At 57.3% G+C, this 24,023-nt stretch overlaps 10 protein-coding genes across 10 annotated transcripts; 7 read left to right on the forward strand and 3 right to left on the reverse strand.

Moving 5' to 3' along the window:
- Window positions 1-178: 178 nt before the first annotated feature.
- On the forward strand, window positions 179-2,352 carry HETIRDRAFT_480528 (uncharacterized protein; the record flags this gene model as incomplete). Its single annotated transcript, XM_009553023.1, has 11 exons — window positions 179-414; window positions 472-591; window positions 656-826; window positions 885-1,098; window positions 1,158-1,258; window positions 1,314-1,348; window positions 1,416-1,586; window positions 1,638-1,693; window positions 1,751-1,785; window positions 1,845-1,871; window positions 1,927-2,352. Coding segments are annotated over exons 1-11 (1,389 nt in total), but the record flags the coding sequence as incomplete, so codon positions are not given.
- Window positions 2,353-3,204: 852 nt separating this feature from the next.
- Window positions 3,205-5,346, reverse strand: lep1 (lignin expressed protein lep1; the record flags this gene model as incomplete). Its single annotated transcript, XM_009553024.1, has 10 exons — window positions 3,205-3,592; window positions 3,666-3,755; window positions 3,841-3,986; window positions 4,042-4,114; window positions 4,207-4,264; window positions 4,330-4,339; window positions 4,422-4,622; window positions 4,731-4,881; window positions 4,965-5,130; window positions 5,184-5,346. 10 exons carry the CDS (start codon window positions 5,344-5,346, stop codon window positions 3,205-3,207), a joined length of 1,446 nt encoding a protein of 481 aa, XP_009551319.1.
- Window positions 5,347-5,786: 440 nt separating this feature from the next.
- HETIRDRAFT_480534 (uncharacterized protein) lies at window positions 5,787-7,652 on the forward strand (the record flags this gene model as incomplete). Its single annotated transcript, XM_009553025.1, has 1 exon — window positions 5,787-7,652. The coding sequence occupies one exon, from the start codon at window positions 5,787-5,789 to the stop codon at window positions 7,431-7,433; it is 1,647 nt and encodes a 548-aa protein (XP_009551320.1). The 3' UTR covers window positions 7,434-7,652.
- Window positions 7,653-7,973: 321 nt separating this feature from the next.
- HETIRDRAFT_53389 (uncharacterized protein) lies at window positions 7,974-8,733 on the forward strand (the record flags this gene model as incomplete). The annotated part of the gene is made up of 4 exons (XM_009552886.1): window positions 7,974-8,262; window positions 8,320-8,388; window positions 8,464-8,524; window positions 8,652-8,733. The coding sequence occupies 4 exons, from the start codon at window positions 7,974-7,976 to the stop codon at window positions 8,731-8,733; spliced, it is 501 nt and encodes a 166-aa protein (XP_009551181.1).
- Window positions 8,734-10,036: 1,303 nt separating this feature from the next.
- lep7 (lignin medium expressed protein 7) lies at window positions 10,037-11,769 on the forward strand (the record flags this gene model as incomplete). Its single annotated transcript, XM_009553026.1, has 7 exons — window positions 10,037-10,203; window positions 10,261-10,356; window positions 10,412-10,632; window positions 10,695-10,790; window positions 10,859-11,347; window positions 11,416-11,550; window positions 11,603-11,769. The coding sequence occupies 7 exons, from the start codon at window positions 10,037-10,039 to the stop codon at window positions 11,767-11,769; spliced, it is 1,371 nt and encodes a 456-aa protein (XP_009551321.1).
- A 1,715-nt stretch (window positions 11,770-13,484) lies between these two features.
- HETIRDRAFT_53513 (uncharacterized protein) lies at window positions 13,485-13,679 on the forward strand (the record flags this gene model as incomplete). Its single annotated transcript, XM_009552892.1, has 1 exon — window positions 13,485-13,679. A coding segment is annotated over one exon (195 nt), but the record flags the coding sequence as incomplete, so codon positions are not given.
- A 1,130-nt stretch (window positions 13,680-14,809) lies between these two features.
- hbf2 (hydrophobin-like protein) lies at window positions 14,810-16,006 on the forward strand. Its single transcript, XM_009552902.1, has 3 exons — window positions 14,810-15,545; window positions 15,609-15,770; window positions 15,822-16,006. The coding sequence occupies exons 1-3, from the start codon at window positions 14,853-14,855 to the stop codon at window positions 15,864-15,866; spliced, it is 900 nt and encodes a 299-aa protein (XP_009551197.1). The 5' UTR covers window positions 14,810-14,852; the 3' UTR covers window positions 15,867-16,006.
- Window positions 16,007-16,230: 224 nt separating this feature from the next.
- HETIRDRAFT_429881 (uncharacterized protein) lies at window positions 16,231-18,072 on the reverse strand (the record flags this gene model as incomplete). Its single annotated transcript, XM_009553027.1, has 5 exons — window positions 16,231-16,324; window positions 16,401-16,851; window positions 17,002-17,167; window positions 17,403-17,585; window positions 17,878-18,072. The coding sequence occupies 5 exons, from the start codon at window positions 18,070-18,072 to the stop codon at window positions 16,231-16,233; spliced, it is 1,089 nt and encodes a 362-aa protein (XP_009551322.1).
- A 1,891-nt stretch (window positions 18,073-19,963) lies between these two features.
- Window positions 19,964-20,215, forward strand: HETIRDRAFT_328975 (uncharacterized protein; the record flags this gene model as incomplete). Its single annotated transcript, XM_009553028.1, has 1 exon — window positions 19,964-20,215. A coding segment is annotated over one exon (252 nt), but the record flags the coding sequence as incomplete, so codon positions are not given.
- A 1,569-nt stretch (window positions 20,216-21,784) lies between these two features.
- HETIRDRAFT_105898 (uncharacterized protein) lies at window positions 21,785-22,753 on the reverse strand (the record flags this gene model as incomplete). Its single annotated transcript, XM_009553029.1, has 3 exons — window positions 21,785-21,814; window positions 21,846-22,604; window positions 22,667-22,753. The coding sequence occupies 3 exons, from the start codon at window positions 22,751-22,753 to the stop codon at window positions 21,785-21,787; spliced, it is 876 nt and encodes a 291-aa protein (XP_009551324.1).
- Between the last annotated feature and the right edge of the window lie 1,270 nt (window positions 22,754-24,023).

Genomic DNA, 24,023 nt, shown 5'->3' on the forward strand with positions numbered 1-24,023 from the left:
GAATGTCAGTCCTTGGCGCGTGTCAGCCATGAGTACTCCATGAGTCTGATGAGTGATCATCTGAAATTTCCGCCTGGCACAGACATCTTATCTGATAATGCCATCGGCGCTAAGCATCACCACGCTGTGTCATTGATTTCTAATGTGAGCGTGCTATCTGATAATCTCCGATGCTCTTCCAATGGCGAACCAGTTGACGAGTCTGTAGACGAAGGAACATGGTACAGTTGGTATGAACCGAGTATGCGACGTTACACGTACGATTACCGCCCGTCTGGTAAGAGGAACGATTCAAGCGGTATATAAAGCATACCTCTCGCTCGTCCAAAAGGCATCAATCACCTTTGACCCCCTCGACAGAGCAACTCCCAAGATCTTATCATGAACTCATCCCGCACTACCCAAGTACTCATTGTAATACGTTCCATTTCCGCCTTAATGCCGGATGATTACTGATCATATGCTCCTCAGGTTGGCGCTGGCCCTTCCGGTCTCACTCTGGCATTGGCCTTGCTCAAGAATGGCATCTCGGTCCGAATCATCGAAAAGGAGTCCAGTGTACAGGTCGCAAGTCGACCCTTGGGAATACAGGTTTTTCACCTACACTCTCTGAGTCTTGAAAATTCTGAATGTTATGCTTCTGTGTCCCTTGCAGCCTCGTTCTCTGGAGAACTTCCTTGACTTAGGCGTTCTCTCAAAGATGGAGATTGAGCACAAGTATCTAGCAGATTTTACTATGCACTTATACGATGATGACAAAGGAGTGAAGCCGGTCAAGTCGTGGAAGTTTTACGAGCACGAGGATCCTACCCCGGATACTCCTCTGGTAAGTTTCGAGGCAGACTATTTTCAATGTAGATTGGCCGCTCATACGCAGTTGATAGGCCAACTCGGTGCTTATGCCTAAGAACCGGATTGAGGCTGTGCTTCGCGCGCCTATCGAGGAATATTCATGCCATGTCGAATTTGGTACTACGTTGGCCTCTTTTGAGCAGCATCCTGATCATGTCGTCGCAAGTCTAATCAAGACGATCGATGGGAAAGAGATGAAAGAAAAGGCCGAGTTTGCGTGGCTTGTGGGCGCTGATGGCGGAAAGGGTGCTCTTTCTTTCTTGCGCTCCCCTCATAAGATGGAATCTAACAATTTATGTTTGCAGGAATGGTGCGGAAGCAATTGGGATTGCCGTTCGCAGGTGTCACCCGGAATGAGGGTCGCTTCTTGCTCGGAGAGATCCACCTCAAGGGTCTGGACGTTGATGTATGTCTGTGTGATCTCTTGGAGGAGAAACTTATCTAACATGGTTGCTCGCTAGGGCATGCACTGTTGGGGCAATTCTACTTCGAGAAGGTCAGTGTCCTTTGTAAACGCAGCCCAAGGTCACAGACTCAATCTATTGCGTTGTGGGCTTCTCTAGCTTGATGATTTTACCCTCCACGGCCGACATATTCCAGTATATCGGCAATGGACCAGATATAGACTTCGACAAAGTCCTCTCGAGTCACGACACAGTGAGACAATTTATACGCGAAGCCACTGGAGAGAAGGAACTAGAGCTGGGCAAGGTTGAGTGGGCAACCGCGTACACGTGCGTGCTTTCCTTTGTGCCCATCTTGTCAAAACGGCTCATCATCCGTAGTGTTAATGTTAGGATGACGACCACGTTTGGGTCTGGCAGAGCGTTCTTGGTTGGAGGTTCGTGACATTGTTTGTGACGAATGACATCTGTCTTATGTGAATACAATTACTCAGACAGTGCACACGTCCACAGTTTCACGGGCGGCCAGGTATCATATCTCAGAATTTGCATGATTTTGACATACTGAATCATTCTTTCGCGTTCCAGGGACTCAATTCTGGTGTACAAGATGCAGTAAGTTCCGCTTCTCTCCGCCCTTTACAACCAGCCCTTCAATAACCTCTCTTAGATCAATCTCGCTTGGAAGATCGCTCTCGTCTCAAAGGGACACGCCTCCCCGTCCCTTTTGTCGACCTACAGTGAAGAGCGAGTACCCGTCATCTCTGAGATGCTCAAACGCACGAGCCATATGTTGGACAATACGTTGACCAAGCCCACCGATGTCGCATGGCGCCGCCCGAAGATGCTGCACTTACTGGGCATGCACTATCGCTGGAGTTCCATCGTCTTGGATGAGCAGAAGACGGTCCTGACGGATGAGCAGAAGCGCGACGATGTATATGGCGTGGACGGAGACGGCCACCTGCGCGCGGGTGACAGAGCGCTGGATTCCATTGGGCTCATAGACATCGCGTCGGGAACGACGCGTAAGCTCTTCGAGCTCTTCGGAGCGTCGCACCACACCGTGCTCGTCTTCGCCTCCTCGATGGACGCCGCGGCCGCGGTGGTTTTAGAGATTACGAAGTATCCCGCGGATCTGGTACGCCCTGTCGTCCTCCTACCCCGGGGATCGGTGGTCGCGTCGACGCCGTCTGGACGAAGGATTCAGCATGTGTTGGAAGACAGAGAAGGGAGTGCGCGCGAAATCTACGCGAGTGCCATCGCAGGCACGGGTGCGGGAGAAGGAGTCCCTACTATCGTCATCGTGCGTCCGGACAGGGTCATCGGTGGCATCGTAGGGACCGTGCAGGGCCTGACGCGTTATATGCGCGGTGTGTTCTCGGCCTGAGCACCACATCACAGCCAAGACATAGTATCCCGTTCTGTTCACCTAATTGTATCACGTCAGTTCAAGCGTACCCCCACTCATTCCTATAAACTCAAGCTCAGCATGAGCTAGAAATACAATGTTCTCGATTTGCGTCCCTTTGCCGCGAGATCAAAGTCCATAGAATACTCAGATTGGAATTGTATCGCCTGTGCAAAACAGGCGACTTGGTCCTCGAGCTTGTTCTCGGTAAAGCAGGTGGCCAGAATTAAATATTGCAACGATGCGGCAATTCACCCTCGTCCAATTTCATCTCCGCGCAATATGGCCTGGGCCTTTTAAGATTTTCAAATTCGGACTCCGATGTCTTGTTGCAATCAATCTTGAGAGCGAAAGACAAACATGAAAAATCCAACGCGACGTCCAAGGGTTGAACATTGAAGCTTGAAGACTCCACGAAAAAATAACAGAGAGAATAAAATTCTCAGCCGGACCTATATCCACATCCTCAGACAACTCAGCCCGAACGAACTCAGCCTGAACAATAAAGATACGCGTACCCTCCTCGCCCCGCTCCGCTCACAGCTCCAACTCCAGATCGACCACCCGCAGCTCCACCCCGTCCACCAAAAACAGACTGAGCACCCCGTCCGCGGCAAGGCGGTACCGATCGTACAGCACCTCCGCGCGCGATCCGCTCGCGGCCTCCCACACGACCTGCCAGTTGCGGAAGTGCCCCGCGGCGGTGCTGCGGAGGACGGAGAGCGCGGTCGAGTTGGGCGCGTTGGAGGGGAGGAGCGCGAAGAGAGAGGTCGAGAGCGCGGCGAGCTTGCCGCGCTTGCCGATCACGGTTGGGGTGCGGGTGATGTTGGGATTGAGGAGCGCCTGGGAGGCGTTGGCGCTGGAGAGGGTGAGCGGGAGGGGCGTGCGCGTCCAGTGGGAGGTCGTGCTGCGCCAGTAGTGGTACCTGTAGCGTTGTTAGAGGAACGCGCAAAATCAGCACGCGTGCGGATGAACGAAACAGAAAGGGGTGTCCATACCATTGTTCGGTCCCCGTCGTATTCTCGCGGTTCAACACATGCACGCGTCCCTCCTCATCCACCGTCTGTGCCTCCTGGTTCAGAATCCCTCTACGATAACACAGCACACGTCAATTTCCCTATCCGGATTGTAGGGATAGAAAAAGCCTGCAAACGCGAAGGCTCACGCACGCACCCGTACTTCGGGATACTGAACACCGTGATGCCCGCCGAGCCAGGCAAGATGGGGCGCCCAGCGGTCGTGTTCGCGATCGGCTGGCCCCAGGTGTTGAGCCAGGTGCGCCCGAGATCGGGGCTCGTCGCGAAGTCCATGTCGTGGTTCTGGCGTACGGGATCTATGAGCGAGATGAAAAAGGGCGGGGAAGGAGGAGCGCACGTTCTCGGGGCCGTTTGGCCCTGCCTGGACGGCGACATTTTTGCCGGTGTCGTTCACGTAGTCGCGGTATGTCCTGCACGATACACGATCGTGTGTAAGGAGATGATGTACATCGTCAAGGGCAAAATGAGCAGGAGAAGAAGGCGGCTGCAACTGCGTACGCACCAGGTCGTGACCAAGTTCCCCTTGTGATCAAAATCGAGGCCATTAATGTACGCATTGTCTATCATGGGCCCGTCAGAACTTCCCGGTACTTCGCGGACGACAACGTCAAGGAGGTGCACGCACTATTCACTCCCTGTCAACCAGATTAAATCGGTAAGAAAAAGATACTCCGTTAGCATTCGAACCCAGGAAAATATGTTCATACCTCCACGCACCTCCAGGTACTTGCCTACGAGCGTCCAGTTTCCACCACCATCGTACTCGTACAGCCAGTCATCGCCGAGTCCCGAGCGGCCAATACGCAGCTCGAAAAGGAAGCTTGCTGAAGCAGAAGACGAGGAGCGCAGGAAGCGTGGGTAGGTAACGGAGCCAAAGTAAGTTGTTTTGTTGAGCGATTCGGTACCGGGGAGGTAGTCCTGTGATACCAATCACAAAGGCGGCGAGAGCAAAGTTAGACGAACAAAATGAAAATATTAAATGGGAAGATGAGAAGAGGAAAAAGGGGAGGGGGAGGGGACACGCACGAGCGTAGCACCGAAGAGGTCGGCGGACCAAGGCGTCGAGGCAGGGTCTGTGGCCGTGCGAGCTTTGGAGGCACGGTACTTGAGCACGTTGTCGTGGTGATCGAAGCTAAGATGTACAGTGCCGTCACTCGGGGCGACACCGAGGGAAATTCTGGGGTGAGGGCATTATTTTATCAGCGTATGAGAGCATAATGCGTCGACGAAGTCTAAGAAGTAAATTGAAAACAGACGCACATATCATGGCCATCGTCTTCTGTCTGGTTATAGTCCGTAAAGGTGAACGTCTCCCAGGTGGGATCCGATGCATTGACAGAGGCGGAGAGTGTCTGGCGCGAGAGAGATGGATGGCGTACGGACGCGTTAGCGGCGTCTGTGGTCCAAAATGCGGCATACTGGTAGCCTGAAGGTGGTGATGAGATGAAGGAGCAAGCGAGAAGAGGGCTGGACGCGTACCGTTGAAAGTGACGAGCGCGTCCTGCTGGAAGGACTCGCCATTGAGACGGTTTACGGTCTGCGGGTCTGAGCCGAGCGTGGAGTTGGCCACGACACGGACTGCGCTGGCCGCGGACGCCGTGCATAGCAAGACAGCGACGAGCGAGTGAGCAACGGACTGCATAGGGTCAGCTCAAGCTCGGAGGTGCTGGAAAAGACGCGAAAATCGCGGGGGTGCATGAGTGCAATTTATTTATTTGACGCAAGTATTCGCGAGGGGTGCTGGGGAAGGCGCACGGGGCCAGGAAGGCCATCGAGTGCGGGCCGCTGCTCGACGGTCTGGCACGGTCATGTGTGCGAGCGCGTCCCCATCACGTGCTGTCACTGGCGGGCGGTTTGACCTTCGCAAGTGCTAGGGGTCCTAGGGTTTGGGCAGTCTTTGTCGCGTCAGCGGCGAGACTTTGAATAGCTTCACCTCTCTTGCCAGCAAACACCATCCGTACGAACTGGATACAGTTGCATTGTCCCTGCCACTCTCTGAGGTTAACATATATCCAATCTTTTATCCGCTTGGGCACTGATGATTCGACAGCTCATCCACTTAGACCATCGGCCCCAGCAACCATGATAGACAGTCAATCCCTTCATTCGCGACGTGAAGCAATTGATTCTGAGATCCGCGCATTGAAAGCGCGCTTAGCCATACTCAAATCTCAACGGAACACCGTAGCTCTTATATCTCAGCTCCCGACCGAGATTCTCACACACATCCTATCATTGCTCCGTCTAGACGGCCGGCATGATTCGTCCAGATTGAAAGCTACACATGTCTGCCGACGTTGGAGAGAAGTCGCTCTTGCCTGCCCATATCTTTGGTCTGAGGTCACGTCTCTCCGACGCCTTAACGGTATATTGGAACTAATCCGCCGAGCGAAGAACGTTGACCTCACTTTTGACATCGACGAGACCTTTCCGACAACAAACGTCATACTGGGCCAATTGGTGACACATATCGGTCGTACCCAAACGCTGAAGCTCGAAATCGACTACCGTAACTGGAGATGGTGCAACTCTCTTCTGATGTCAAAGCCAGCTCCGGCTTTGCAATCGCTCCAACTGGTGTCCACAACGGACATCGAGTACCAGCTTCCCTCAGATATGTTCATGGGCACTTGTCCACCTTTACGCTCGCTATCCTTGAGACGATGCTTCGTCAATTTTTCCTCCCCTCTGTTCCATTGCGAGCTGACACATTTAACATTGATCGACATTTGTGCCTTTGTTGATGAAGAAAATGGGTTCACGAAAAATTACACGACAGAGCTTCTCAATGCCCTCAGAGAGTTGCCATGTCTACTTGAATTGCACATATCGCGGCCGTCGCCGCCGTGGGTTGTTGTCGATAGCAACCTTGCCAGTCACGCCACCATTCCCTTACCTCACCTGAAGCTCCTGTACCTCGAGGCCCATGTCAACTACTGCAGCGGATTGGTGTCCCACTTTGTCCTCCCTTACTTCACTCGTCTGAAGCTCAGTTCAGAACTGTGGGAGACAATACCCCCAATAGAAGCAACCGTCGAGAACGCCGCTGTAGCTGCTGCGACCCAATTTCTACGACAATACATCGGGAACCTGGCTGGAGACACCAGAGTTGCTTCTGTTTGCTTTACAGACGGTTACCAACGTCAAGCCCCCGGGGCTACTCTCAATATCTCGCCCGTAGACCCATCGTCTGACCTGTTTAACCACAATTCGGTGTCCTCGTTACCGGGTAGTCTGGAAATTTACCTGACTGGTGAGTCGCACTCACTTGGACAGGCTATTTTCCGAGCATTGGGTGCTATACTTCCCCTTCACGAAATGCGTTCCTGTTCTCTCGCTGGGTACTTCAACCATGCGGAAGCAGACTGGTACCCCCTCATACAGCAGTCGAAGAACGTAACGACGTTGGTAGTAGGCGGAAACATGGTGGATGGCTTTGCGAAGGCGCTAGCAACGCTATCCCAGCAGGACCATACCGTGCGTCCTTATCCTCGGCTTCGGCATCTGCGCATAGAAAATGCCGCATTTGTTCGTGGCAGCCCGGAGTCATTCTGCAGCGCACTGTGTGCAGGTTTTGACGACGGCCGCTCACTGGCCTTGTCGCTCCGATCATGCTCGATCAAGGAAGCTCACATCAGAGTCTTAAAGCGTCACTTTACGTCCGTAAAATGGGACGGATCGGAAAGCGGAGAGAGATGGGGACGAGATACAGACGAGGGCAATGAGTAAATACTATATATGCGCACCAGTCACCCAGTCACTGACCAGCTGAATGTCTGATTGTGTCATGATTCCATCACGCATGCTTCATGTCGAAGATCGTATGGAGCATATCCTCCGCTTGTCGCTCTTGTTCCTCCTTTTGTACTCTTCCATGCATGTACTGCCTCTTCGGCACACTCTATGCCTCTTATCGTTTACCGGTCAGCGAAAACATCTCGTGATAGTAGCAACTTCATAAAAGATAGATAGAGGAGACTTGTGCGCCTTGTACCTGAAATCCGCAAGCTGCAATTGTTCTGGGACAGGACGGAGGAGGAGGTCGCTCAAACGACACTGCTGCAGTCCTGCACGGCAGCGAAAAAGTCGCTCCTTTTACTTGAGGTTTTCGAACAGCCCGCAAATTGCGGTGAACTGGGATGAGTGCGAGATTTCACGCAGGGGTGCAGCGCCAGTGTGTCGGTCAGATGTGCGAGCGCGCGCCGACCGGGCTTTCCAAGCATCCCTGCATCATTCCCTTGCCTCTCCCCACCACCGACGTCGCCCACCATGTCCTCCTTCGCGCTTTCCACTCCCATCAACACCGCCCTCGTCCTCTACATCGTCTACTATGTCCAGCGTGTCATCTTCCCCCGCACCTCCATTCCCAAAGAGGCCCCCGCAGAGTTCAAGGCCGGCTACTCCTGGATGCCCAAGGCGCACCCCCCGACTCTCCTCTTCACCACGTATACCCCAAATACCCTCGAGCCCTTCAGTGGACGCGACGGCGGCCGCATCCTGTTGGCTATCGCCGGCACAGTGTTTGACGTGACTGCGGGGAGGAACTTCTACGGGCCCGGTGCGTCATGCGCCCATCACCGCTTGAGTCGAGCTGTGGTGAATTGACGTGGCGTAGACGGCATGTATGGCAACTTTGCAGGCCGCGACGCCTCGCGCGGCATGGCCAAGCAGTCCTTCGATATCGGTGCGCGCCCTTTCCCCCTCTTTCGGACAATCGACGCCCGACGTGCTGACTCACTCACCCCGCGGATCCTTGTAGAAATGCTCACTCCCATCGACCAACCTCTCGACAAGCTCGAAGACCTCACGCCTGACGAGATGTGCGTCCTTTTCTCTTCTCGTCTCGTTTCCGTCTCGCTCCATTACAGTCCGCCCCGCCATGTGGCTTCGTGTAAATCCCTTTGCCCCGCTGCTTGGCTGACCAGCGTCCCTGTGCATCCGTTCCAGCGAGAACATGAAGGGCTGGATCGACCACTTCTCGAACAAGTATATCATCTGTGGCCGCCTCGTCGAGAATGACGCCGTTTGAGCTCTGAGTAAGCTACATCCAGGTGCGTGAGCGGGCGCTCAACCCTCCAAACCCCTCGCCCTCCTCGTTACTCTGGTGCTGACGTGTGCAACAGTAAGACCAAGAAGCGTTGGTGTCGTGTAATCATGTCAAGCATCTGCTCGCTTCTGGATCGTCCGTTCTGTCTACACATGTGTATCTCGTCGTCGTTGTTGTCTCTGCTTTTTTGGATCGTTATGCATATAGAAGTTATGTCTTGCTTTTTATCTGTCTGCCAGCGCATTCTGTCTCCACGTCCTAGGGTGTCTGTCGCAGCCGTTGGGTGACCACGTACTAGGACAAAGAGATGGGAGCCGCCAGCACGGCTCGGCATCCCCCGCTCATAATCGCTTGGTCATCACATCCCTCAGAGCCCTGACGTTGAAGACTCTTCAGCACCGTGTCAAGAATCAAGATGCAGACGCTCTGCAGTCGTGCAACTGGGAACAGCCACTCCGAATCAACTCGTTATGAATCGTCGGCGGACCGGCGAAATCGGGACCTAAGAGTCGTCCATCTTGTTCTTCTTTCCTCATATCAGCTTCCGGATTGCGGCATACTGGACAGGGTCGCTTGACAGCCTGGGTATATACTGTATGCACGACTTATGCCCTATTTTTTTTTAGTCATGGGTAGCAGAACGCATTGCGAGGTCGTGCGTTTTTCCGAGAACGGGAAAGCCTAGGAAAGCCCTTGTATTTCGCCTAGCTGCCTTCCATATTCGGTGATCCGCTTCATTGTTGTCAGTGCATATTTTATCAAGTAAAGGCACGCCCGTTCGACGGGGTCCTGAATCCTATCAACGTGCGATGTTGGATCGATCTTGACACAGGATCGCACTGCTCCTTATCCCAGTTGAGTAAGACTGTTGATTGCTTCTGGCTATTGGCGCTGCATCACCGACATGCTGCGACGGTCAACCCTGTTGCTATGTGGTTGTGGCAGACGTCTGACATTTGACTAACTCGGTAAGCAGGCGCGCACGTATGCGATTCTTGTAGGTGCTTGTATTATGCTACTGGCAGTGCGCACGACGACGTTGTACTCTGCCCCACAGGCCTTAGCGTCAGGGCACACCGCCGCTTTGTGCTTTGCTTGACGTGGGTGCCATCAGGAAGCAGGGCGTGGAGGTCATAGGGCTCAGCTTTGCGCCTGGAGAACTACGACTTTCTTGGACGAGGCCTCCTTGTCGAGCATGGCCATAAATACGACAATGTCGTGCGGGGTCTCATCATTCACAACTTTCTTTTCTTTCTGGTAAAGTATACATCGCGTTGACGCTGCGATGTCTTCCGACCCTTCTGGTTCATTTACTCCTGTGGATTTCGAATCCAAGACGTTCTCGGGCACGGGTATCGAGGCTGGTCCAGGCTGGGATACGTCTGGGACGGTTTCTTATAATCTGCCATCGGATCTCGCGCTCCCGCCGCCTGAGGTGCCCTCGCTGGGAAGGTGTGTGTCGAATCGCTTTATTGATCTGCATATGTGCTGATCGCGTGCTTGCACTAGCGGGCACAATGAACATACACTGGCGAATTGGCCATTCGATGCCTTTAGCACGGAGAAGGCCACTTATAAAAGTAGCATGGACCCTCCTCCGCCCCCGTACGCATTTGATATATCGACAATCATAACCTGCATGCTGAACGCGCTCGTGCAGGTTTATATTTCCGAACGACTCGTCATCGTGGTATAGAGAGACGGTCAACTTTCCCTCAGCTTCTTCCTCACCAATGCATGGGGGCGCGACGGGGTCATCGACGCCTTACGACTCAGACGTGAGCAGCCTAGAAGCTTTGCCCTTGCCTCCTTTCCGCGCCTTTCCCTCGTATCCTCCCCTTGAGCCCAGCTCTACTGCAGACTCTCGATTCAGTCATGCAGGTGCGACCTTATCAGATTCCGTTTGCGTGCGCTCCGCTGACAAAATGAGCTTACAATTTTAGAGTCATATATGAGGGCGACGCATGGGTTGGAGCAGCTTGGTATCGGGTCTGCGTCTGCAGCTACAGTCAATGACAAGTACGGGTATGCGCCTCCATGTATGTCTCGATTCCTTATGAGTCTCTTTCTCAATTCTGACCGCGTTCATCACGCGCCCTCGTGCCAGCCGCCTCTGAACGCGCCTCGTCTTCCTACTTCAGATCTCACACAGCATCAGCCCCGTATGATCCCATATATCTGGACTCCTCGGTTCCGCCACAAGATGGTCCGCCACTGCCCAAACGAGAGCCGACGCAGCCTCCAGCGTCGCCCATCGAGTACAAGTTCACGCGGGAGTGGACAGCGCCCCCCGTGGAGATGCCTTCGAACGACCACCGCGAAGTGCAGAGCGCGCCGCCCGAGACGGTCGTGTCGCGGAGGAAGGGGAAGCGCAAGGCGGAGGACCTCGACGAGTCTGGGGATGCGGCGGCGTCGGGGCCAAGCTCCGCGATGCTGGCGGACCCGAAGGCACTTAGGGAGGTGAAGGCCGAGCGCGCGCGCGTCCGGCGGAGCGGGGAGAAGAGGTCTGTGGATGCGCTTCGTGAGGCGTTGGCTGAGTTTCTCAGCGCCAAGCAAGTCACGGGGCACGTAACGAAGCAAAAATTGGAAGCCTATGGTGCGTGCATGAGCCTGTGTTGTCGCTGCCGTCATGCTCGGAGGCTCATGAGATCGTTTCGTTTTGAGCTGTTGAATATATCCAGTACCTGAGGCAAGCTAATTTGGCATGGGAGACAGAAAAGGCCTACCGAGAGAAGTTCCTCCGGGATGCGTTAAGTGGCTTTTTGCCGCCGGGACTGGAACAGAGTCTTGATGAATTTGGTGCGACGCAGCGTCTCGTTCGAGTATCATTGGAAACTGACAATGGGCCCAGCTGCCGATCTGATTAAACGCCAACGAAGGGAAATAGACGAGTTGAGGGAGCAATTACTAGATCAGCGGATATTGAACCAAGATCCTCAAGATGCCGAATCAGTGCGGGACACGATCCTGCGCTATCGGGGTCGGATAATGGAATTGCAGGAGAGGCTAGGGAGGTAGAGGAAGGAACCTTGAGCTAAAATATTTGCTTAGCATCATCAGGGTTATGATGCATGGTCTTCACTGGATTCTTAGTATCACTGTACAGACAAGTGCGCAGCAGTTGTACGCCAAAGCCTTGGACAGGCCAACGCGCTTAATGGTTAGAAATATATTCACCGGGATAGAATGACAAATGCATCTGCCAACATTTCGAAACCCCTCTAGTCAGCTGAGGTGACGCCATCCTCAGGGTGTCTCAAGAAGCGAATCCGGCGCTCACGATTGGGCTCTTGAGCCGAAGGATCTTGGCATCCACACGTCTTTCGAGTTCGTCAGATCGTTTGAAATCTTCTTCCGCTTCAGCAAGGCGAGAGTTTCGGCAGTGACAGCGTCCCCTTAGTGTCCCCTTGCGCTTTCGTCATTGGTTCGTGAGACCGTTCTGAGTCCCAATCAGCGTGCGTCATGGGGGAAATCACGGTCACGCACTTTTTATACCCAGATGCTTCTCGGCTCAAGCAGCGAACCGAGCACTGGACATCTTCGTGAATCCTTCTGATGGGGATGATGCAGAGATTAAGAGGATGCAAGGAGACTAGTGGTCAAGTCAAGGCATATCTCTTGAGCAGTCGTAGACCGGTATAAACATCTCTTCGTTCTCTGAAGAGGACACAGCGTAGTCGATATGGCCAACGATGTTTATCGGATTCGCAGATGCTGCAAATCGCACGACTCTTGACGAAGTGTTGTAGATGAGATGGGAGGCGCCTGATACTCGCTATATGGACACGGGATATTCAATAGGCACCGCAAGCAAAAGCGAGATTGAGCATGCAGATCGATTGTGACCGTTATGATGACTAGAGAATTAGCATAGATGGTCATAGCATACAAACAATCGACGCCGAAGAGAACAACTCACAATAAACCGACAGCTTAGTTACAGCGGTCGACACGTCTCAGCAGGTCTGCAAGCACGGTTAGAAGAAAGACAGGGCGCTTGTTTCTTTCCACCTTTCGATACCGTCGAAAGCCCATCCAAGACCATGTTAGCACCCATTGTGATGGAGAGGTGCAGACAATAAGTAGCTTATTGCGATGGAGTCGGCCGATGAATTTTACCATATGATTGCACCCCGCGCTCACAGAGTTGAGAGTTAGCTATCCGGACTGCGGCTGATACAGTCGCGGACAAGCAAAGTCGACAAATTTCGACACCCATTTCTAGGGCTTCCCGGTTACACCGGAATCGATAGCAATGCTTGAGTAGATGTCGTGGAAATATTTTGAGTAAAATCCTACGAGCCGTTAGTCCAGAAAAGGTAAATTTTTGACCCGGAAACCTCCAAAAATTGGCTGACCCCACGAAAAAGGTCTATAAATCATGTAAAATACACCAATCGACTCCTTTCAATGAGTACTGTATGAATCCATCAAAAAACTTGCTAAAAATACCTATATTTTATCGCCAAAAAAATTGTCAAGGTGATGTGCATATGGGCTAAGTGCTTGCTGGTGTGCTCAATTGAGAATGAGCATTGCTGCATGGCTCGTCTTCTCTCAAACCAGGCCGGTGTCAAGAATCAAGTCTCCCTTCTTGAACAGTAGATTACCGCTCACGGTCACATCTGTATGTTTCTCCCAAAATTCCATTGTGAGCTCAACCCAATTGAGATGATGAGTAAACTGCTTATTCTGCCATTTTCAATTTTATTTCTCTCTGTTTATTGATTCCCTTTTTTTGGAAATACTGGGGTTTTGTTAAGTACAGGTATTGTGAAGTCTGTAAGGAGAGGTTTGATGACGCGAAGAAGCATGCGCTTGTATGCCTCGACAATTGTCCTGTTGAGGTCATTTGTCACTTCTTCAATTGCTCGTGGCATTTTATAGATGCATATCGCAGAGGGTTGACCAGGAAGGTGGTAGAATGAGCTATTCGCAAGCAGAAAAGTCATCGCACTGTTTCTCAAGGTGCGATGATGAGCATCGAGGCAGTTCTCAACTAGTTTACTTCACATGGTGTCACATGTATCTTTTTTGGGGCATCTAGCGCCCGTAAAACCTCGCCAAAAAATTGGCGGGTCCCAATTTCTCGTGGGAAAATCCTCAAAGGGGCGTTTTTAGACGTCTTTTGACTTCCTGAGTCTGAATCTGCAGTCAGATTTCGTAAATTTTAGGCGCGTCAGCCGCTACAATTGTTTTTCTTTTTTGTCGACTTTGCTTGTCCGCGACTGTACAAGTTTCGAGACTTACCAAAGAGCTATGAAACCTTTAACTCATAATATCGATACATACCAGCAAACATGGAAATGATCGGCCAGCGAGGTGATGAGCCCAGCACCCTCCAAATGCGGTGTTGAGGGTAGCTCCCGCAGCCGCAAGACCTCCACTTCCACGATTGCGGACGACATTCCAATTTCACCGAGCACCCACTGCGCGCGAATTGCCGCTGTCGAGGAGGACCGGAGTTGAAAGTCATTTCCCAGCACGTGATGTGGATCGAGCTCGCGTCGATGGGCCAGAAGCACGCTCAGAAGCACAAGTCAAGCGTCAACGTCGCAAGGCACGTCGACGGCCAAACCAAGTCCCGCTGGAATTGTTCAGGTACCCCTGCGCTTCCACCGCCTGGACAAACAGAAGGAAAAGCTTGTGGCCAGTTGGCGGATCGCCCTGGCCGACATGAAGACCGACCACCGAGCCCTACGCCGACGCCGACGCCCGCCGCCGACCGAGTGGACGATGCGGATTTGCGCAAGTGTCACGATGTGGGTTAGCGTCGACACGTGATGTCAACGCGTCGTCCCGTTGCGGCCTCCCAGTCGCGTTTGGAGAGACCGTGCCCGCGTGCGCCGAGCCGAGCAGGATTCCAGCGCGACAGCGTACGCACCAAATCGAGACGGGGCTCTCCACTCGTCATTCTCGCCCCCAACCGTATCGGGCGACGCGCAAGCCCTCCCGCCAGCCCTCCCGCGGCCGTATAAAAGGCGGGCAGGCCCCGCTCGTCCGTCCCTCTCCCAGTTCTCTAGCGCCCCCGCTTCTGACCCTTCCAGCAACAACACACCCCTACCCTACCCACACCGGACTACTATCCACACACGCCCACTATGTTCTCTCGCATCTCCGCCGTCTCCGCCGTCTCCTTCCTCACCCTCGCCGTCGTCGTCTCGGCCGGCCCCTGGGGCTCCATGAAGCCCGAGTACAAGCCCGTCCCCGCACCCGTCCCAACCCCCGAGTACACCGCCGCTCCTGCGTACACCACCACGCCCTACAAGGACGACTACAAGGAGCCCGAGTACCCGAAGACCACCGCCTACGCGCCCGCATACCCCAAGGACGACTACCCATCCCCCGCGTACCCCACGGACGACTACTCCTCCCAGGAGTACCCCAAGGACGACTACAAGTACCCCGAGCCTGTCAAGGACGAGTACGAGCCGAAAAAAGAAGAGTACAAGTCCGACTACTTGGACGACTACCGGCGGCGCGACTATGCCCCAGAGCCTCCCAAGGGCTACCCCGTCAACGACAAGCCCTACGCGGATCCCAAGAAGGAGTACGACCCCAAGAAGGAGTATGACCCGAAGAAGCCGTACGATCCCAAGAAGGAGTATGACCCGAAGAAGCCGTACGATCCCAAGAAGGAGTACGACCCCAAGAAGGAGTACGACCCGAAGGACAAGGACTACAAGTCGGTCAAGGACGTGAAGGACGAGTACGCGCACGACATCTACAACGAGGAGGAGCACAAGATGCAGTGCAACTCGGGCCCTGTCCAGTGCTGCAACACGGTTGAGGAGGCGAGTATCTGACCGCGTTCTTACCCGTTTGTGTCTGACTCGTCTGCCCGTGTTAATCCTCAGGCGCGCTCGGAGGGTGCTGCTAAGGCTCTTGGTCTCCTCGGCATCGTCCTGAACGACTTGAACACTCCCATCGGACTCAACTGCGACTCACTTAACGCTGCGGGCTTTGGATCGGGATCCAACTGCGTATCACAAACCGTCTGCTGCGACCGGACTGAGTTTGTGAGTGTTGACCATGATGAGTCGGGACGTTCCTCACCGTGATTTTCACAGGGCGGGCTGGGTATCAACTGCAGCCCTATCAACATCGTTCTCTGAGCGAGAAGTCGAGTCGTCGAGGGCGAGAGAGCGTTGGTACATTTTTATCTATATTATTCTGTCCTCGTCTGTCATTACATTGGAAGCTTCGCCGATGGCTTGTCGGTGGCATGGTGAATGTAGTGATTCCCATGCGCGGCATCTGTCTCGAGACGTGAGAGTGAAACACAGGCAGCGCACGCCCAGGGAAGTAAGTTGCGAATTTGGATAACTCATATCTCTGCATTGGGAACTCTATAAGATTAATTTCGAGGCGCCGCCCGTCGAGGGGTTTGATGCATTGTTGGTGATCCGTGTTCCTGAGACGCTGCTTGTCTTGCATGGAAGCAGGAAAGACGTACCCGTACTGCCGGTACCGCCGAGATCAGCGCTCCAGGTTCCGCACAAGGAGATATGAGTGCCAGACTCCGCGGAATGGAAGTGAGCTGCGCGAGGCAGCGGGGCGACGGAGTGGATTCCTGATGCATCGAATCAGTAGATCGGATTCTGCTTGGACGAAGTTTCCGCGCGTCAGCACGTCGTGGAGTTACTCACCTCACCGGGGACGGCGCACGATAGCTCCGGGCGGATGTAAACAGGACGGGCGGAGGCATCTTTGTCTTGGCTGCGGACGCGGGGGACGGGTCGGTGCGTGGAGACGGGAGGATGGGGATGAGGATGAGGGCGGGGATGAGGGCGGGGAGTTTCCAGTTGCGGAAGGTGCCGCGCGTGCCGTCTATCGTGGCGGCGACGGCGGGAGGGTGTGATGGGGCGATGGGGTGATGGGGCGATGGGGCGATGGAGCGTGGTGCGCGCGCGTTGCGAAGGGTGGGTGGGTGAGACGGTCGTGGTGCGCGTCGTGCGGCTGTGGCTGTTGTCTGTCCCTGTCCGTTTGCAGCCTTCCATGCGTGTGCGTGTGCGTGTGCGTGGCGATTGGAGGAAGAGGGGAGGTGGGGCCGGCGCGGGACGTGCGGGGACGTGCGTGCGGGAAGCGAGCGGTGTTTGTCTGAGATGAGGGCGATTGGATGCGTGGGTGGGCGCCGGGATGCGGGATGCGACGGGCGACGGGGCTAGCAGTTGGGAGGGTGGCACGGGGGGGGGGGGGGGGGGGGCGAGGAGGAGGGGCGAGCGGCAGACGCGCACCGGCCGAGCGCACCGTGCTCGGCGCGCCTCTGCGGTGCTTCGGTATCCTTGGGGACTTCGGTCTGCAGAGGCGCGCCGGCGAAACGCGTCGTGCTGTCCGCTGAGTCGTCGAGTGTGAGGCTGCCGCTGCCGCTGAGCGCTGAGCGCTGAGCGAGCGGGGAGGGGGAGGCCTTCCACGCCTGCCAGGGATTCGGATTCGGCGGCGCGCTATGCGGATGCAGATAAGTAGTGAGTGCTGTAGTGGTATGTATTGTGAGCTGCGCGAGGCACGCGCACTACGAGAAAGTCCGGCGCGTGTGGGGCGCTGGATTGACTATCCCAAAGGAGACGGCAAAGACGACGGGAAGGGGTGCTGAAGGGGTTTCCGATCATCATTAAGGTTCCATTCATCGGTGTCGACGGGGAGGCGCGCACCGTGCATGGCGCGCTATGCTGTAGCGGGTCTGGGAAATTGGAATAGATGACGGGGCCGCCGTGCGCTACGCTGCTGTCGTCGCGGGCTGTCGTGGAGGAGTGGAAGGCGGCCCAACGCCCCGCTGCCAGATAGTCGACTGTCCCGTCTGTTCCGCCTGTCCCGTCTGTTCCGCCTGTCCCGTCCTATGTCCGTCCGTCGAGCGAGCGTTGAGGGGATTCCGCGTTGTCGGCGGTCGCCGTGACGAGGAAGAGACGATCGACAGCTGCACTAGCATGTATCCCGACCCGGCGCCGCGGACGACGAAAGGGCCGGACAGAACTCGGTAACAGACGAGGGATTCGGTCGGACGGGCTTGGCATTTGGATATTGGATATTGAAGCGCAGAATTTATCACGCCTGCAGCGAGCCCCTGCACGACTTGAATCGGTGGCAGTGGCGAGCGGATGTGGATACATGAGCGCGCCACCACTGTACCTCCAATAACAATAGAGTGCACGTCGTCGTCGGAGGCAGATGCGACGGCGCGACGGCGCGTGCCGGGCTGGCAGGGGCCGCAGAGACGGGATCGCTCGCCATCGCCGTCGCCGTCGCCCGCCGACGTTCTTCTGTTTCTGTTCGCGCTGCCTCTGCCCCTCTGTATTGGCCTTCCGGAGCCGGGCCCTGTGCCATGGCCCAGCGCGCGCCCTCGCCATCACGTCCCCCCGCTCTGTTATCGTTCCTATATATACCCCGAGGCCTCCCGCGTGCGCACCGCTTGGCTTCTCTCCAGACGATCACGCGTGCACGCTCACGTATCCTCGTCTCGTCGCTGGCCCTGACAGCGGCCCTCCCTCGCGTGCGTTGCGCCTGCGTCCCTCCCCCGCGAGCACCCGGTCGCACGAGCAGCCTCTCGCCTCGCCGCTGCCTCGCTCGATCGCCCACGCGCGTCCGGCCGATACGCCCTCGCCGCGTCGCCCCCCCAGCAGCCCTTCCTCCTGACCAGCAAGCAGCGTCCGAACAGGTACAAGCATGAGCTATCCACAACAGGCGTCGCATGAGGCCGAGACGGGGCCCGCGTCCGACGCGCCGCCTGCGCCTGCGTCTGCGTCTGCGTCTGCGTCTGCTTCTCCCCACACGCTTCGCCACACGCAGGTGTATGCGCCTTTCACCCCGCCCCCGCCCCCGCCTCCGCCCCCGCCCCTCACCTCGTCGCCGTCGCCGCCCACGCCCACGCCCACGCACGAGCACGCCGCAACGCCGCACCAGCCCAGCCCACCCCCCGATCCTCCCCGCCCACAGGCCCAACAGCCATCCCCATCCCCCGCACGACCACAGTCCTCCTTCCAGCCCCAGTCGCAGTCGCAAGCGCAAGCCAGCATCCTCGTCCATCCGCAACCGCACTTCCTTCCCCACCAGATGCAGCGCGACCTCCCCTCCCCACCTCCGCACTCGTCCCCATCCCCACAGCAGCCCGCCCCCGCCCCCGCACAGCCCGCCCCCGCACAGCCCCCGCCCGGGCCCATCCCCCTCGCCCTGCACTCCCCATACTCCGTCGCCGCGGCCGCGGCCGCGACCCAGTCGCACTCCCCGCACCGGTCTCCGCACCAGTCCCTCACGCACGCGACCCCGCCCGGCTCGGCGCCGCCCAATCGCGGGAGCTACCGCCGCTCGCAGTCGCAGTCGCCGCACGCGCCGCAGGAGCACGCGCGCGGGCCGAGCAGCGCGGCGCCGACGGTGCTCGCGCTTGCGCGGCCGAGGCCCGCGCACACGCGGAGTCTGCCGACGCAGGGGCTGGGGCAGGAGGGCGGGTACGAGCGGGACCTCGGCGACGACGACGCGGGGGTTGCGGGCGTGGGGGCGGGGAGGGGCGCGGGGGGCGGGTATGGCGTGGGGAACGGGTATGCGGCGGGGAACGGGTATGGCGTGGGGAGTGGGTATGGCGGGGCGCCTGGGGGCGTCGGTGCGAAGCCTGTGTCGTGGGAGGGCGGGGGGCTGCCCAGCGCGGGTGGGTACTCGGAGGGGCGGGCCGGGGCGGGGATGGGCGGGGTGGGCTGGATCGTGCCGCCAGCGGAGGAGAAGCGTGTGGTGAGTGGCTGCTCGTGCGACGCCGGCGTGGATGCACGTGCTGAGGGGAGTGTTGGTGACAACAGCGCCGGGAGATGACCGTCGGCGAACGGCTGGGGCCCACGATCGCGGCCGCCGAGACGGAGCGCGACAAGGCGGCGTTCAAGGGTGCGTCGTCCAACCGCGACTCGATCTCTCTGGGCACGTGTGCTGACGAACGCGGGCGGGGACAGCAAAGTGGACGGGCTACACGCTGAATGCGGCCATCGGGGTGCAGGTGCTCCTCGGCGCGCTCACCACCGGGCTCGGCGCCGCGCTCACGGGAAAGCAGGTGCGCCCGCAGCAGATCCGCCCCCGCCGATTGACAGACAGGCTGACACTTGCTGTTCGCTTCCGCCTCGCGCGCTGATCGATCTGCGGCGCTAGACCTCGGTCGCAATATCCATCCTCGGTCCGCCGCTTCCCTCTCCCGTCGTCGTGGCTCGTCGCTCGTGGCTGACGCACGCTCCCCTTTGGCGTATCAGGTGGCGCGTCGACCCTCGTCGCGTCGTATCTCGCGCGCGCCCGCGGCTCCAACGAGCCGGAGAACAGCCTCCAGCGCGCGAAGGAGCTCGACCACTTCATCCGCGAGGCCCGCGCGTTCGAGCTCGACCACGGCCACGCCGTCGGCGCCGCCTTTGACCGCGAGCTCAACTCGTTTCGGCACACCCTCGAGGCCATGCTCGGCAGCAACGACGTCGGCATCGCCGAGGACGAGGGCGGCAGGTGAGTTTGCTCGGTTCGGGTCGTGCTGCCCGCGCTTGCGGCTGACGGTGCGCGCGTGCGTGCGTGCGTGCGTGCGTGCAGGTCGGCGAACGGGAATCGCTCGTCCCATGCGAATCATGATCGTGGCAACGAAAAGATGGGCTTGCCGGTGTGATCACAAATCCCGGCCTCGAAAATCACATCCATCGGGCGACCGACATGCCCCCGCTGCAACACACAGCACACAGCCGACATACCCCCATCCTCGCCTTGCCTTGCCTCGCCTCGCCTTGCCTCTACTCTCCCCCGATCCGCCACACGCTCTCCATGCTTGCCCAGGCTTTCCTTCTTTCTATCATCACGCCGCATCTGTCACGCCATGCCCACACACGTCCGCCACCCGCCTCTCACGCACGTCCCCCTTCTTCGATTTCGCATTTTCTTTTCTTTTAGAGTAATATTATACGCCTCCTGCCTGCCTTCTTTTTTCCTCCCGCTCGCCGTGTCCGCGTGCTCATGCGCGTCTCCTTGCCTGTGCGAGTCGCCTGCCGTATCTTACTATTACTACTGCGCCCTGTATCCTATCGCGTGTCCGGTTCGGAATGCCTATGTGGCTGCTTTGACATGTTCGCTGTTCGTTTGTTTATTTGTTTGTTTGTTGCTCTTTTCTCGCTTTCTTTTTCGTTAGCGGTTTGTGCTCGGGTCGCGTTGGGCCTTTTTTTTTTTTTCTGTTGTGCTTTTTTATACCTTTGCAATGTGAGGGTGTGCGTGGCTTTGCGTTGATCTGAGCTGGGCTGAGCTGAGCTGAGCTGAGCTGAGCTGAGCTGAGCTGAGCTGAGCTGAGCTGAGCTGAGCTGAGGAGAGGATCGGTCGTGCGTGCGTGCGTGGCTGCGATCTTTGTACGAAACGAGGGTTCGTGGTCGATGTCGACGTCGGGCTGCGGAGCCATGCGAGATGCGAGGCCATACGATGCGTCACGCGACGCGCTGAGATCGGTATCGCGAACGGCGTGCGTGCATAGGCGACAGCGCCCCGCCGACGCCGACGCATCGTCGGTATCATCGGTATCATCGGTATCACGGCCCTGGCGAAGCCTCAGTCGCTGGCGTCCTGATGTGAGGTGATGCGATATGATGCGATCTTGGACGACGGGTTCGAGCGTTCGTTCCTCCCCGCCGTCACCGCCGTCGCCGCCGTCGCCGTCGTCGCCGTCGTGCTTCCAGAGAGACACGCTTGCGCGCCGCGTCGGGGTGTATGTGCGGGTGTGGTATGTGGAGGCGTTGTGGCGCGTCTTGGGGTGCGTCGTGTGGATCCTGCAGCGGAGCGCTGGAGCGCTGGAGCGTTGGAGCGTGCGGCTGCCTGCCTGCCTGCCTCGCGTCCACGCCGTGCGCGCGTTCCGAGCGGAGACTTCTGCGCACGGGGGGGGGGGGGGGGGGGGGGGGGTTCTGCGCCGGCTCGTTCTGATGCTGATAGCGATACAGTAGTAGTAGTAGTAGTAGTGGTAGTAGTGATCCTCGAAGCAGTCCTGAGAGTGTCGCCGGCGTGTCGCCGGTGCTGGCGGCGAGAGGGTGCGATCCAGGCGCGCGATCGGCTCTCATCTGCCTGCGCGGGAGAAGAGGGGTGTCTTCGGCGCGCGGGGGGTGAGCGATCTGGACGATCTGGGGTGTTTTTTGACGGTTGTGGAACGCGGGGCGCGGGGTGGGGTGGGTACGGGTGTTCCGCGCCCGTTCCGTGATTGTGCGGCCCAGGGAGTGGTGTGTAAGGGGACACGCGTGGGCGTGTCTGGCGCCGGGGCGCTTCGTGGCCGTCGTGGTGGGTCGTGGGGCTTCGTGGGGCTTCGTGGAGCCACGGAGGATTCGATCGGCACGATGGATGGGGGAGGGGGCGCGCGTGCGCGCGCCGATCGGGCTGTCGAAGGTGGGGCGGGCTGTTGCGCGGACGGTGGGCGAGGCTCGCGTCGGGTCTATCGCGGCACGGTGGGCGCAACCAGTCGTCGACCGCTGTGTCCGCGCGAGTGCGGGAGCGCCTGGGGACCTCGGCGGGCGACTGCGATGCGCTCGGGTCCGGGCGAACCGCGACGGTGACGGCGTTCGCGAGAGTGCCGCGGGATGGATGGGAGGCGAGGCCGGCTGTGATGCACGCGTGGGGTGTGCGGCCTGCAGGTGCCAGCGTTCTGCCGTGAGCGGGTGTGTGGAAGTCAGGTGTGGAAGCGAGGGTTGGCGCGGCTCTTGCGTGCCCACCCTGCCCTGGGAGGGCACTTGCTTCTCCTGGTATGGGAAACGCGAGACACGCGCGAGGCGTCCGGTTGCGGGGACGACTCCGATGGACTGGTGTCTACGAGCGCGATTTGGAGGCTTTGAGGTGATGTTAGGTGATGGAACGCGCGCGCGCGCGGGCGGCTGGTAGCGCAGTCGCTGCACGAGGCTTGCAATATAGTGTGCCCTATGACGTACCCACGGTATGAGATGGCACCTACCGCGTGAGGAGTCAAGGACGGTCGAACAGACGTGAATACGGCACCAGGCGTCTGCTTCCCTCGGTGCCGGGTGAGACGACTGCTCATGGAAGCGAGTCGCAGCGCGCTGGCAGACGAGCTCCGCGCGATTCGAGCAGGGCGACGCGCGGATTCGTTGAAGGCCGGATCGGAATCATGATTCCGTGAGGAAAGCACCCGGCGGGCGCGCGCAACAGCGCAACAAGGGAGCAGACATTCCAGCTCGGTGAGAGGGCACAGGTCACAGGGTGGGAATGAATGTACCCGACATGCAGCGATTTCCGGATCGAAAGCGCAGCTCTGTAGCGCTCATACTCATATTTTTGCGCTCGTCTCTGGGGGACCCAGCGCTGATCGATCTCCCTTTGACCGGATTGAGACGAGCCCACCTGGACCACCTGTGAGAGTTCGAGATCGTTGAGAGTTCTCACGGACTCTGGAAGGACGGACGATCGCGTCCGTCGATAGACCAAAGGTCGCACAAGACAAGAAGGATTTGCTGGAGACAGAACAGGTGGAGACTGGTTGAGTCGTGGAAAGTGACGTCCAGTTTGGTTCGGCAAACGCCGTAGACGAACTACTATCTTCCCTCGCCGCGCTGTCGCGCTTGTGGATTCCTTTGGTCTCGGCTATCTGAACCGCGAGCGTGGAACGCGATATGTTCTCTATGTTTGCAGCTATCTACAGGTGCCAAACCTGTCTCTCTGTCTCGATGGTGGCGAAATCGTCGCAGCTTGTCTCAATCACGGGCCGAAGCCCAAACAATTGTGAGTACCACTGGCCCGTGGGCCGTCATCGCCTTCACAATAAGCTATATATAATGCCCACCTCACCATCAAGCGCGAAGGAAGTTATATCATATCCTCACATACTTCTGACGAAATATCTTGGCCGTATGACATCCCAGCAGCGTCATCTTATTGTTTCTACAGGCCCATCATCTCAGGACCTCTGAACACTACCTGACTCGAAGGTTCGTGGGACTAGGTGTCCGCATGCCTCGTAGCTTGGCTTTTGCTGGTGTGGAAGCGGCACAGAAACGGTGCCGTATTCCTTTCCCTCAGTGACCGTGCTTGCAGACCTTTGTGCTGCGACCTGCTCGAACGCTGGAGCGCTGGCTGCTGTGAGTCTGTCGAGCATTGTAGATGCCGATCGATTGATGGTATGCTATGACCGTCTATGCTGATTGTTTTTTTTATATCTATCATAGCCGATCTCCAAGCTCAAGTCGAACTTTGCGTAGGGAAGAGCAGTCCGTGTATAAATAGTAAGTGTTGTCCGTCGGTATATTTACAATTCCTATTCTCTCCCATCTCACTTACAAGGCGTGGTCTCGTCA

The sequence above is a fragment of the Heterobasidion irregulare genome, assembly GCF_000320585.1.
Source record: "Heterobasidion irregulare TC 32-1 unplaced genomic scaffold scaffold_11, whole genome shotgun sequence".
Taxonomy (NCBI): Eukaryota; Fungi; Basidiomycota; class Agaricomycetes; order Russulales; family Bondarzewiaceae; genus Heterobasidion; species Heterobasidion irregulare.